This window comes from Octopus bimaculoides, chromosome 14 (genome assembly GCF_046866305.1).
Source record: "Octopus bimaculoides isolate indiv1 chromosome 14, ASM4686630v1, whole genome shotgun sequence".
NCBI classification, from domain to species: Eukaryota; Metazoa; Mollusca; class Cephalopoda; order Octopoda; family Octopodidae; genus Octopus; species Octopus bimaculoides.
Genome location: NC_142941.1, coordinates 52,461,915 through 52,473,830, shown reverse-complemented (window position 1 = coordinate 52,473,830; position 11,916 = coordinate 52,461,915). Strand labels below are relative to the sequence as shown.

At 38.0% G+C, this 11,916-nt stretch overlaps 1 protein-coding gene across 1 annotated transcript in view; it reads right to left on the bottom strand.

Moving 5' to 3' along the window:
• LOC106872312 (uncharacterized) overlaps positions 1–8,381 on the bottom strand; it is a 10,904-nt gene extending 2,523 nt beyond the window's left edge. The window contains exons 1-3 of the mRNA XM_014919253.3: positions 7,688–8,381; positions 1,696–1,978; positions 1–312 (exon numbers count right to left, since the gene is read on the bottom strand). The exon at positions 1–312 is cut by the window's left edge and continues 2,523 nt beyond it. Of these exons, the coding sequence (XP_014774739.1) occupies positions 1–312; positions 1,696–1,978; positions 7,688–7,807 (715 nt within the window). The 5' untranslated portion in view covers positions 7,808–8,381. The remainder of the gene's footprint in view (positions 313–1,695; positions 1,979–7,687) is intronic.
• Between the last annotated feature and the right edge of the window lie 3,535 nt (positions 8,382–11,916).

Sequence of the window (11,916 nt, the reverse complement as noted above, 5' to 3'; positions counted from 1 at the left end):
CCTTTGTCACTTTGCAAGTCAAAGTATTGGCGTTACCATTTCCCCCACACTTGCAGTGTGTGGGCGGACAAAATCCGACGCCGCAGTGGGTGATACACCATTGTTTCATCCCAGGGACTGTTTTATATACTCCCACGGGATAACAGTCGTCTGGTGATGGGATGGTAGTTGCTCTTGTGGTGATCATCGTTGTCAAGTCTGGTGTAGTAGTAGCAGAGCTTGTTGATATTGTGCTATGACCACTGAATGTGGCCGTGAATTCGAAAGAACTAACTCGATCGCAACCAGCGTATTCCACCGCATTACCGTTTCCTGTAATTGTAAAATAAAACGAAAACCAAAATAAATAAATCAATAAGTAAATGAATAAATAAATAAATAAAGATACATGTAAACTTATCTAACTTAATTCAGTACAGTTGAAAATCCTTTATCCGAAATATACCTAATACCTGTATACATATACATATACATATACATACATACATACATACATACATACATACATACATACATATATATATATATATATAACGTTTTAATCAGAACAAGTATTTTGCCTTTCTGATAGTAAGCAGTTTGCTTTCCGATCATGTGGTTCCAGGTTCAGTCCCACTGCGTGGCACCTTGGGCAAGTGTCTTCTACTGTAGCTCAGACCGGTCAAAACTTTGTAAGTGGATTTTTGGTAGACAGATCGTGTCTTGCTTGTGTGTGTGTGTGTGTGTGTGTGTGTGTGTGTGCGTGTGCATATATATATATATATATATATATATATATGTAAAAGCTATATTATGAAAAGTCAATGGATATTTGTGTTAGGACTCGCGTCCCTAGTGTCCCGCCCTCAAACTGTCCCATTTTATAAATCTGCAACACTTTCGGTTACAGGAGTGTCGGATAAGGGAATCTTAGTTGTATTACTCGTTTACTCTTTTACTTGTTTCAGTCATTTGACTGCGGCCATGCTGGAGCACCACTTTTTGTCGAACAAATCAACCCCAGGACTTATTCTTTGTAGGCCGAGTACTTATTCTATCGGTCACTTTTGCGGAACCGCTAAATGACGGGAACGTAAACACATCAACATTGGCTGTCAAGCGATGGTGGGGGGACAAACACAGACAGACAGACAGACAGACAGACAGACAGACAGACAGACAGACAGACAGACAGACAGACACACACACACACACACACACACACACACACACACGCACACATACATGATGGGTTTCTTTCAGTTTCCGTCTGCCAAATCCACTCACAAAGCTTTGGTCGACCCGAGGCTATAGTAGAAGACACTTTCCCAAGGTGCCACGCAATGGGGTCTGAACTCGGAACTATGTGGCTGGTAAGCAAGCTACTTACCACACAGTCACTCCTGTGCCTATTATGAATGTCATTTTTATAATTTTCATTTTGGTTAATTCCGAACCCCGACAGATACTTACAAGGTGGTGAGCTGGCAGAACCATTAGCGTGCCGGGCGAAATGCTTAGCGGTATTTCATCTGCCGTTACGTTCTGAGTTCAAATTCCGCCGAGGTCGACTTTGCCTTTCATCCTTTCGGGGTCGATAAATTAAGTACCAGTTACGCACTGGAGTCGACGTAATCGACTTAATCCCTCTGTCTGCCCTTGCTTGTACCCTCTATGTTTATCCCCTTGTGAGCAATAAATAAATAAGATACTTACTTGGCTTTAATACCCACTTCACGAGGCAATTGTTGGAGCAATCAATATTTTCGTCGTTTTCCACAACAACTGTCAGAGACGACGTTTTGTAAGTCACTTCCACTTTCCTCAGTTCTTGCCAGAGACACGGCTGCGATGAAGACTGGCTATTTTCCTTCAAACATATGAATATATGTGCATCAAGGTTACTGGGATTATTTAATGGGAATTCAAATTTCACTTTGTCTAAATCTTGACTGTCACTCACGGCGACATTTTGCAGCAAAGTTTGGTTCGAAGATACCTGGAAAGGTAGAAAAGAAAATTTTGAGTAAACTTGGAAAATAGTTTCATTTAAATAACACTAGATAATCCTTTCTACTTTAGACAAAAGGTCTGAAATCTTGGGGGAGGGGAATAGTCGACTACATCCACCCCAATGTTTCACTGGTACTTAATTTACCGACCCCGAAAAGCAAACTCAACCTCGGCGGAATTTGAACTCAGAGCACGTAAAGACGTACGACATGCTACTAAGTGTTTTGTTCCTGCGTGCTAACGTTTCTGCCATCTTGCTACCTCGAATAACAGAAGATAATAATTAACTGAATAATTCACTACTACTACTACTACTACTACTACTACTACTACTACTACTACTACTCCTTTTTCTTTTATCGATTGTCTCCTTCATCCGTCACCCTGGTGGAAAAATGATTGATTAATGATTGATGCGGGAGGACGAAACCGCCTTGCTGGATGTAATCGTTCAGTGTCCGTGCATTAGAGGGTTGTGGGCATGTGTGGAACAGCTGTTGTCTCGTGTAAGACGAATCTAACCATCCCCCGAGGGCATTGTGAAGATAGACGCTCCCGCTTCCTTTTGGCAGAGAAGTAAAGTCCATCTTTTTTTTTGTGTTTAGTGGCCGTGGCAAAAGAGGTTGTGTGGTGGACACGCCTGAAAGGTTTCAAGTCAAGCACTTTCCTATATGGCCAAGCTTTGTGCAACCCAGGAGAACCCCATACACCGACCGGCCGGCCATATCTCTCTCTCTCTCTCTCTCTCTCTCTCTCTCTCTCTCTCTCTCTCTCTCTTTATTTATATATATATCGTTTGTAAAAAAACAATTCCGAAAGAAGGAGCACACTCCAAGGTGTAGAGCAGTAATACATTAAAAATGGAGAAGGGGCCGATTTAAGGGATTACCTTAGGTTTCCCATCCATAAAGGGTTTGGCTTTATGGCATATCGTCAGATCCCAAAAACCCGTTGGCCTATGACCTCTTAAAAACATGGAGGGGGAAATCTTCATACTTCTAAGAGGTCATGGACAAAAACAATAACAACATGCAACAAAAACATCTTTAAATGATTATTCCGGAGCATATTCACCATCTACTTCAATTACTGCTTCCCATTTGCTTGGCAGACGGTCAGACCGTCAGTTAAAGATGTTTTTGTTAAATATTGTTATTGTTTTTGTTGAATAAAATTTGTTGAAAAAAAGCCGCAATAATTATGCACCAACCCAATATATATATGTGTGTGTGTGTGTGTGTGTGTGTGTGTGTGTGTGTACAAATGAGAGACAGAGAGCGAGAGCGAGAGGGAGAAACAGGAAAGTGGTACTTCGTACATATTACTTTAAACAAAAGAAGTGACGAAATCTGCGTACGAAAATGTCCTGCAGTCTAACGACGACACATCATTTCCCATTGAGTTGAAAATACGAGCGGTTATGACCCGGCATTACTATTTCTTCACGAACTCCGCTTTAATGAGGCTCTCATAATTCATACTCGGATAAAACAGTTTCGTGACGTCATTGCTCCCTAGATATGGCCGATGTTTCATCACGTCCCATATTTGAACCGTCAAGGTTAGCATTACGTGAAACAGCATTCGAGATCACTTTTCGTTTCCATTTGTCTCTTCTTTCAATCTCATTAAAGCAGTCGTATTTTAATTGTAGCACGTTTCAGATGTTAGATGATATTTATTACACAACCTCTACCCCCTTCTCTCTCTCCACACACACAAACACACACATATCATACACACACACACGCACACAAACGCTCTTTCTCTCTTTCTCATTCTCTCTCTGTATGTATGTCTGCAAGAATGTATGTATGTATGTGTGTGTGTGTGTGTGTGTGTGTGTGTGTGTGTGTGTGTGTGTGTGTGTGTGTGTGTGTGTGTGTGTGTGTGTGTGTGTATGTGTGCGTGTATATGCATGTCTGTCTGTATGTCTATAAGAATGTATGTATGTATATGTATGTATGTATATGTATGTATGTATGTATGTATGTATGTATGTATGTATGTATGTATGTATGTGTGTGTGTGTGTGTGTGTGTGTGTGTGTATCTGTATCTCACAGACACAAACATACACTCGCGCATGCGCACTGTATGTGGTTGATTGGCCGAGTCTTTAGAGTGTCAGATAGATTGCTTTGCAGCCATTACTCCGGCTCGCTGCGCTCTGAGTTCGAATCCCACCGATGTCAACTTTTCTTTTCATCCTTACAAAATCGATAAAGTACCAGTCATGTACACGAGTCAATTTTTCATTTTCTTTCTTTCTTTCTTTATCACGAACATATTCTTTTCTACTCTAGGCACGAGGTCCGAATAATAATCCTTTCTACCATAGGCACAAGGCTTGAAAGTTTTGGGCGGAGGGGACCAGTCGATTGCATCAACCCCAGTGATTCGATTCCGAAAGGATAAAAGGCAAAGTCGACCTTCGAGGAATTTGAACTCAGAACGTAAAGACGGACGAAATGTCGCTAAACATCTTCCTCGGAATGCTAACGATTCTCTCAACTAGCAGAATAATAAATGGTACGAACATGAACCTTGTAAAAGACTAGAAAGTAAGAAATATAGGATGTGAGACTTTAACATTCAGACTGACAGGGTAATAGAAGCTAGAAAGCCTGATTTGGTAGTAGTAATAGTAGTAGTAGTAGTAGTAGTAGTAGTAGTAGTAAATAAAGAGAATAGAAAGTACCAGATAATTGACTTTAGAGTCCCAAATGATGAGAAAATCAATATGAGAAGTATAGAGAAACTAGCAAAGTACCAGGACCTATCCATTGAATTACAGAGACTATGGAAAGTGTGGGTAAAATGTATTCCAATAGTTATGGCGCATTAGGAACTATCCTAAATATTTGAACAGATGGATGGAGGAAATAGGCATACAACCCAGTTTAGTACAGCTGCAGAAAGCAGTGTTATTAGGGACAGCTAGGATACTTAGGAGGGCTTTTGGCATCTAAGGTTACTTGTTGTGGCCGGATGTTAGGATTCTTTTCTCCATATATATATATATATATATATATATATATATATATATATATATGTGTGTGTGTGTGTGTGTGTGTGTGTGTGTGTGTGTGTGTGTGTGTGTTCCCCTCCCACCGCCTGACAACCGGTGTTAGTGTGTTTACGTCACCGTAACTTAGCAAAAGAGACCGGTAGAATAAGTGCCAGGCTTAAAGAAAAATGAGTTCTAGGGTCGATTTGTTCGACTAAAATCCTTCAAGGTGGTGCCCCAGCATGGGCGCAGTCAAATGACGGAAGCAAGTAAAAGATAAAAGGTGCCGCAAAAGTTTAGAATTGCAAGGATTTTGGAACATGGAATCTGAAAAGTTTGCATCTGTGACAATTGGTGTAGGGACAGGTTGGAATGGAGGGACCTGTAGAGCTTCTACATCGAGGATTTTGAGATTGGTTCAAGGATGTTAAGTACCGTGGAAAGGGATCGTTTGAGATCTTTGACAAAAGGTTGTTGTCTGCTCTTACAGAATTAACCAGAGCAAGTGAAATCGGGAACTCTGAGAAGGGAAATGGAAATGATGATGATGATGATAATAATAATAATAATAAAGAAGAAAAAAAATGCTTTCTAATTGATGTATCAATACCAGCAAATGACAACGTTTCTCTAAAAGAAATGGAAAAACTTTCAAAATACAAAGACCTGGAAATAGAGATAACTCGAATGTGGAATCTAAAAACAGAAACAATTCCTATCATAGTAGGTGCCTTAGGTATAATAAAAAATATTCAGACAAATACATAACAAAAACACCAGGACTTACAAATATATATAACATACAGAAAATTGCACTACTGGGTACTGCACACATTCTACGCAAAACACTTTCAATACAGTAAACATAAGAGCACCACAGCAAACCACAGCACATACCCAAGGCGCACAGAGCTGCGCTCGGTAGTGAAGTGAAAGCACGTTATAAAAATAAAACTACTGAACAATAATAATAATAATAATAATTATTATAAAAATAATAATAATAAATACAATAATAATAATAATAATAATAATAATAATAATAATAATGATCATAATATAAAACCAAATATATGGCACCCTAGTCATAACACTAACTTGAACTTCTAACTTGTCTCTTGAGGTCTCTGGGTGAGACTTGGACTTGCAGTCAACTTGTACAAATACAAAGCAAAAGTCAAACATATAACAGTAACAACAGCAACAACAACAATAATAATAAATGCTCTGACGCAGTACCAGGCAGTGGTTCTCATGGCTTCTGATCTTAATTGATTGGAAGTGTTATCATGTACATTGTTTTGTCTTGGTATAAAAAGATGGGCTGCAGCAAATATTCTGCTCAATACCTCAGATTTGCTTCTTCGTTACTTGACCATAACCAGTTGAGCACGTCCCGTAGTGGTTGACAATATGTGCATCTCTGATCTTGAGCAGGGGTAGTGGCGAAAGGGTGGGCATCATAGCCATGTTTTGAGAGAAATTCTTTGGGGTTTGAATAATTCACCTCTGGAAATCATCCTTAAACAACCCTCGTTCATCATCCTTAAACAACCTTCATTCAGGGACCTTTTGAGCGGGATGGGCTACTCGACCTGAAGAAAATTCTAACTGGGCCCCACCTGCCAAGTCATGCGCTGTTTATCTTCATATAAGGTCACCATGTCGCGCACATATGGTTGTGATATACATGCCTGGTGTACCCTTATCAGACGGGTAGTCATGATGGGTATATTGAGCTTCGTATATTTGTACCCCTGTGTCACTTTGAGGGCATGCATTATTCTCTCATTAGAATGCCTGGTAGAGCTCCTATAGAAAGTTTGTCTGTTAGGGACAGCGAGGATTATCAGGAGGGTTCTAAGTACTTGAAAGACAGTTGAAAACTTGTGGATACCTAAGGTTACAGGTAGTAATCCGCTACCCACATAAATCGTACCACGAATAAGACCGAACCTAAGCTAAACCAAAATAGTAATAATAATAATAATAATAATAATAAATTCTGGTTTTATTGGTCACAAGGGCTAATATCAATCAAAAACATGTAAGGACAAAGACAGGGTGAAGGTTACAAAGGGTTTTGTCCGAAAAGAAGAAAACGTTCGTGTAAACAGAGGAAAAACACAGAAAGATATAACAAATAAAACTCCCAATAGGGGGAGGCACTTCGAAAGGTTACACGTGGAAAAATCCAAAAAAGCCACGGGAGCCTGGTCAGAAAATTAAGAAAGGGGTATAGAGAATAATAATAATAATAATAATAATAATAATAATAATAATAATAATATGAAAGACAGAGAAGAAGTTGATGAATATGGAGACCTGAGAATTAAGATCGCTAAGATGTGGCAGCTACGAGAGACGGACATAAAGGTTATTCCTATTGTCATCGGAGCATTGGGTTCAATACCACCCAATCTGAAAAAAACATCTGCAAACTTCAGAAATACCCTACAATCTAGATGTATTGGAAAAGTCGGCATTACTTGGAAATGCAGGCACATTGCGTAAAGTACTGTCTGTCTGAGGTCCTTGTTGTGACTTGACAAACAGTACAACCCCCCCCCCCCCCCCCCCGGTAGATACAATATCTTTAACCAACAACCTCATGATATTGTATACTGTGAGGCGTCTATAATAATAGTAATAATAATTATGATAATAATAAGGTTGTTGAACTTACCTTGCAAATGAGGGGTGAAAGCGCAAATGTAATTTTTGCCGTTAATACTGTGAGCAATATCAAAGAAATATAACAGTAAGACAACATGGTTGGAACTCCTTTGTTATTCACCATTATCATCTTGTTCGCTATTGCTGTCGTCGGCAATAAATAAGCAACCGTTTGATATCTCCAGGTAACACAGTCTACAATATGCAATGTATCAATGTATATATATATATGTGTGTCGCGTATATGTATGTAAGTATGTATGTACGATTATATAGATGTATCTATTTCGCCGCCTGCGTTGGAGATCGTTCTTGTTTTCGTGTCTATCAATATATAAATTACTAACGACAAGAAAAAATAATCCCAGCAAGTACAAAGAATAGCAACAGCAATGATAATTACGTAATAATAATAATAATAATGATTATTATTATTATTATTATTATTATTATTATTATCAGTTGTAATACACTTCAGTAGCTATGTTAGAGTACAAGTGAATGGACTATGAAAGTTTGCGAGATTGCTTCACAGCCGGTTTTTCTTCTCTTAATAAATGTGTATATATATATATATATATATATATATATATGTATATATATATGCGTGTATACGTATATATCTCTATGCGTGTGAAAACAAAAACGGTAGGCGAAGCTCGCTAAAGAACACGCTGCGTGTTAACAGTGATTCTGACCGAAACTGCTTCCAAGCGTTCTTTATATAGAGGCAGGCGTGTATACATGCACAAGTGTTTTGTATGTATGTAAATAGATTTATGTAAGTACATGTGTAAGGTAAATGTTTGTGACTATGTATGTGTGTATGTGAATGTGTGTGTGTGTGTGTGAATGTTTGTGGGCGTGTTCTACAGGTTGTATCCGCCATTGTCGCTCTTCCACTAACCGGCTTGCACCTGTTAAAAACACAATCCTTATTGTTATCAAACGCCATGCTTAGAAGATAGGGCTTGTATTTCTTGCCTTCTTTGTTTGTTTGTTTCTTTCTTTCTTCCCGTCCCTCCTTTCTTTCTTTCATTCATTCATTCTTTCGTTCTTTCTTTCTTTCTTCTTTCTTTTTTTTTCTTTAGGTTTTACGTTTCATTGGCTCTTAGAAAGAAGTAAAAATAGTCTCTGACATTGTCTAAAGTGATAACAACAGCACCGCAAAGTGCATCATCATCATCATCAACAACAATAACAACAGCAACAACAACAGCTGCCGCCGCCGCCGCCGTCGCCGCACGAACGCAACAACAAAGAAAAGCAATGAAAACACGGTACGGTTTATTATTAAAATCTTTCCACTGGGACATCGTCGTCGTCACTCTTTAAATTACTTCATTGCGTCTTTGAGGGTAAATCACGGATCTCAAATGGGTAATCATGCGTTTTACTGCCGTGATTTTTTCCGGTTACGAATCCTGAATAAGAGGAAGTGCGCTCGTGTGTGTATGTGTGGGCATCTATATATAGAAATGAATTATCAGCTTATTTGTATATGTATATATATATGTATGTATGCATGTATGTATGTATATATATATATATATATATATATATATATATATACACACATATATATATACATATATATATATATATATATATATATATATATATATATATATATATGTATGTATGTATATATATATATATGTATGTGTGTGTGTATGTGAGTGCGTGTATGTATATATATGTGTGTGTGTGTGTATATATATATGTATATATATGTGTGTGTGTGTATATATATGTATATATGTATATGCAGTCGTCATATATATATATGTATATATATATATTAATATACATACGGTATATCTTTTTTTTTCTACCCCTCTGAAGAGATTTTGCCTAATATAATGATTTTATTAAATACTATTTAATCGATTAGGCCTAATTAAAACAGCACCATGTTTGATTTTTGCAGATAATAAATTTTTATTCAATGTTATATTTCCATTTTCTTACTTTCTTTTGAAATATATATATATATGTGTGTGCGCGCGCGCGCGCGCGTGTGTGTGTGTGTGTGTGTGTGTGCGTGTGTGGGAGTGTGATATATATATATATATATATATATATCAATGTATGTATATATATATATATATATATATATATATATATATATATATATATAAAGGAGTGACTTCATAGACGCAGGAGTGGCTATAGGCGCAAGAGTGGGTGTATGGTAAGTAGCTTGCTAACCAACCACATGGTTCTGGGTTCAGTGGCACTGCGTGGCACCTTGGGCAAGTGTCTTCTTCTATAGCCTCGGGCCGACCAAAACCTTGTGAGTGAATTTGTTTGACGGAGACTGAAAGAAGCCCATCGTATATATATATATATATATATATATATATATATATATATATATATATATATATATATATATTTATAATATTTATATATATGTATGTGTGTGGTGTGTGTATATGTTTGGTTGTGTGTTTTTGTCCACACAACATCGCTTCACAGCCGGTGCTGGTGTGTTTACATCCCTGTCACTTTGCGGTTCGGCAAAAGGTGGTGCTCCAGCATGGCCGCAGTCAAATGACTGAAATAGGTAAAAGAATATATATATAATGGGGTTCTTTCAGTTTCCATCTACCAAATCCGCTCAGAAGGCTTTTGTCGGCCCGAGGCTATAATAGAAAACACTCGCCGAAGGTGCCACACAGTGGGACTGAACCCAGAACCGTGTGGTTAGTAAGCAAGCTACTTACCACACAGCCACTCGATACATATACATGCAAACATACACACACACACACACACACACACACACACATATATATATATATAAATTTATATCTACCGGCCCTTATATACACACAGACCTATGTATATGCCCCACCGTAGTTCTCCACCCATATTTTATTGTAATCTATTATATTCTTTCTTTTAAAAATATTTTGTTGTATTGTTTTCCATTTTATTGCATATTATTGTTGTTTATTGTATTGTATTATATGGTCTAATCTTGTTTTTTTTCTGTTTGTCTCGTGTTGGGACCATAAGGGAAATATTATAATGATCTTTAGTGACATAGCTATACTTGTCGTTGTTGTTGTTGTTGTTGCTTAGTCACTGATTCAGAACGTAAAAATGTATATGATTCGTGTGAAATTTGGCTGTGAATTCTTTGTGTAAAGATGAATGCGAAAGCAAAACATGAGAGTAGCACACACACACACAGAGTAATCAATCACTCGCCATGTCGCGGTTTAGTAATCGCGCCCTCAGTACATCGCGGACTTTTCTGGCTAACGTATATGTAAATTTATATCGCGGACTCTTCAGTATATCACGGGTTTCTGCGGCCGATAGGTATTTATATTTTTTTAAATTTTAATTATTTCTGTGATAAATCCAGCATTTTCACGCCTATAAATTAATAAATTAATAAATAACATATATATATATATATATGTGTGTGTGTGTGTGTGTGTGTGTGTGTGTGTGTGTGTGTGTGTGTGTGTGTGTTTGACCCACAACATCGCTTGACAACCAATGCTGTTGCGTTTACGTCCCCGTAACTTAGCGACTCGGAAAATGAGACCGATAGAATAAGTACGAGGCTTACAAAGAATAAGTCTTGGGGGCGATTTGTTCCACTAAAGGGGGTGCTCCAGCATGACCGCAGTCAAATGACTGAAACAATTAAAAGAAAAGAAGAATATATGTAATTAAATGAAGGATCGAAAACCCTTTTAAAGGGTTGTCAGCATCCAAGTTGCTCGGTTTTATCCAGTGTATCAGGGGAAAAACCAAAGATGTTAGCTTCGCATTGATGAATATAAAACATAAATGCGCCCTTTTTAAAGCCAAGCCAGGCTCATGGGCCCGGTTTCCTGGTTTCAACGGCGTATGTGTTCCCCAGCTGGACAGGACGCCAGTCCATCGCAGCGTTACTCATTTTTGCCAGCAGAATGAACTGGAGCAACGTGAAATGAAGTGTTTTGCTCAAGAACACAACGCGTCGCCCGGTCCAAGAATCGAAACCACAATCTTACGATCATGATGCTGACACCCTAACCTCTAAGCCACGCGCCTCCACTCGCATTAATGAGATATGGGTATAATATTGTTTATGCATGAAAGAAAAAAAAAACGGAGAAACTGAGATAAAGACATCAATTTATTAGAGTATATTTAATTCCAAACAAAAGCAGACTCTTAGCACCTGCAATTGTTTCCATGCTCAATTAATTCAATTTGAGAAATTAAATTAAA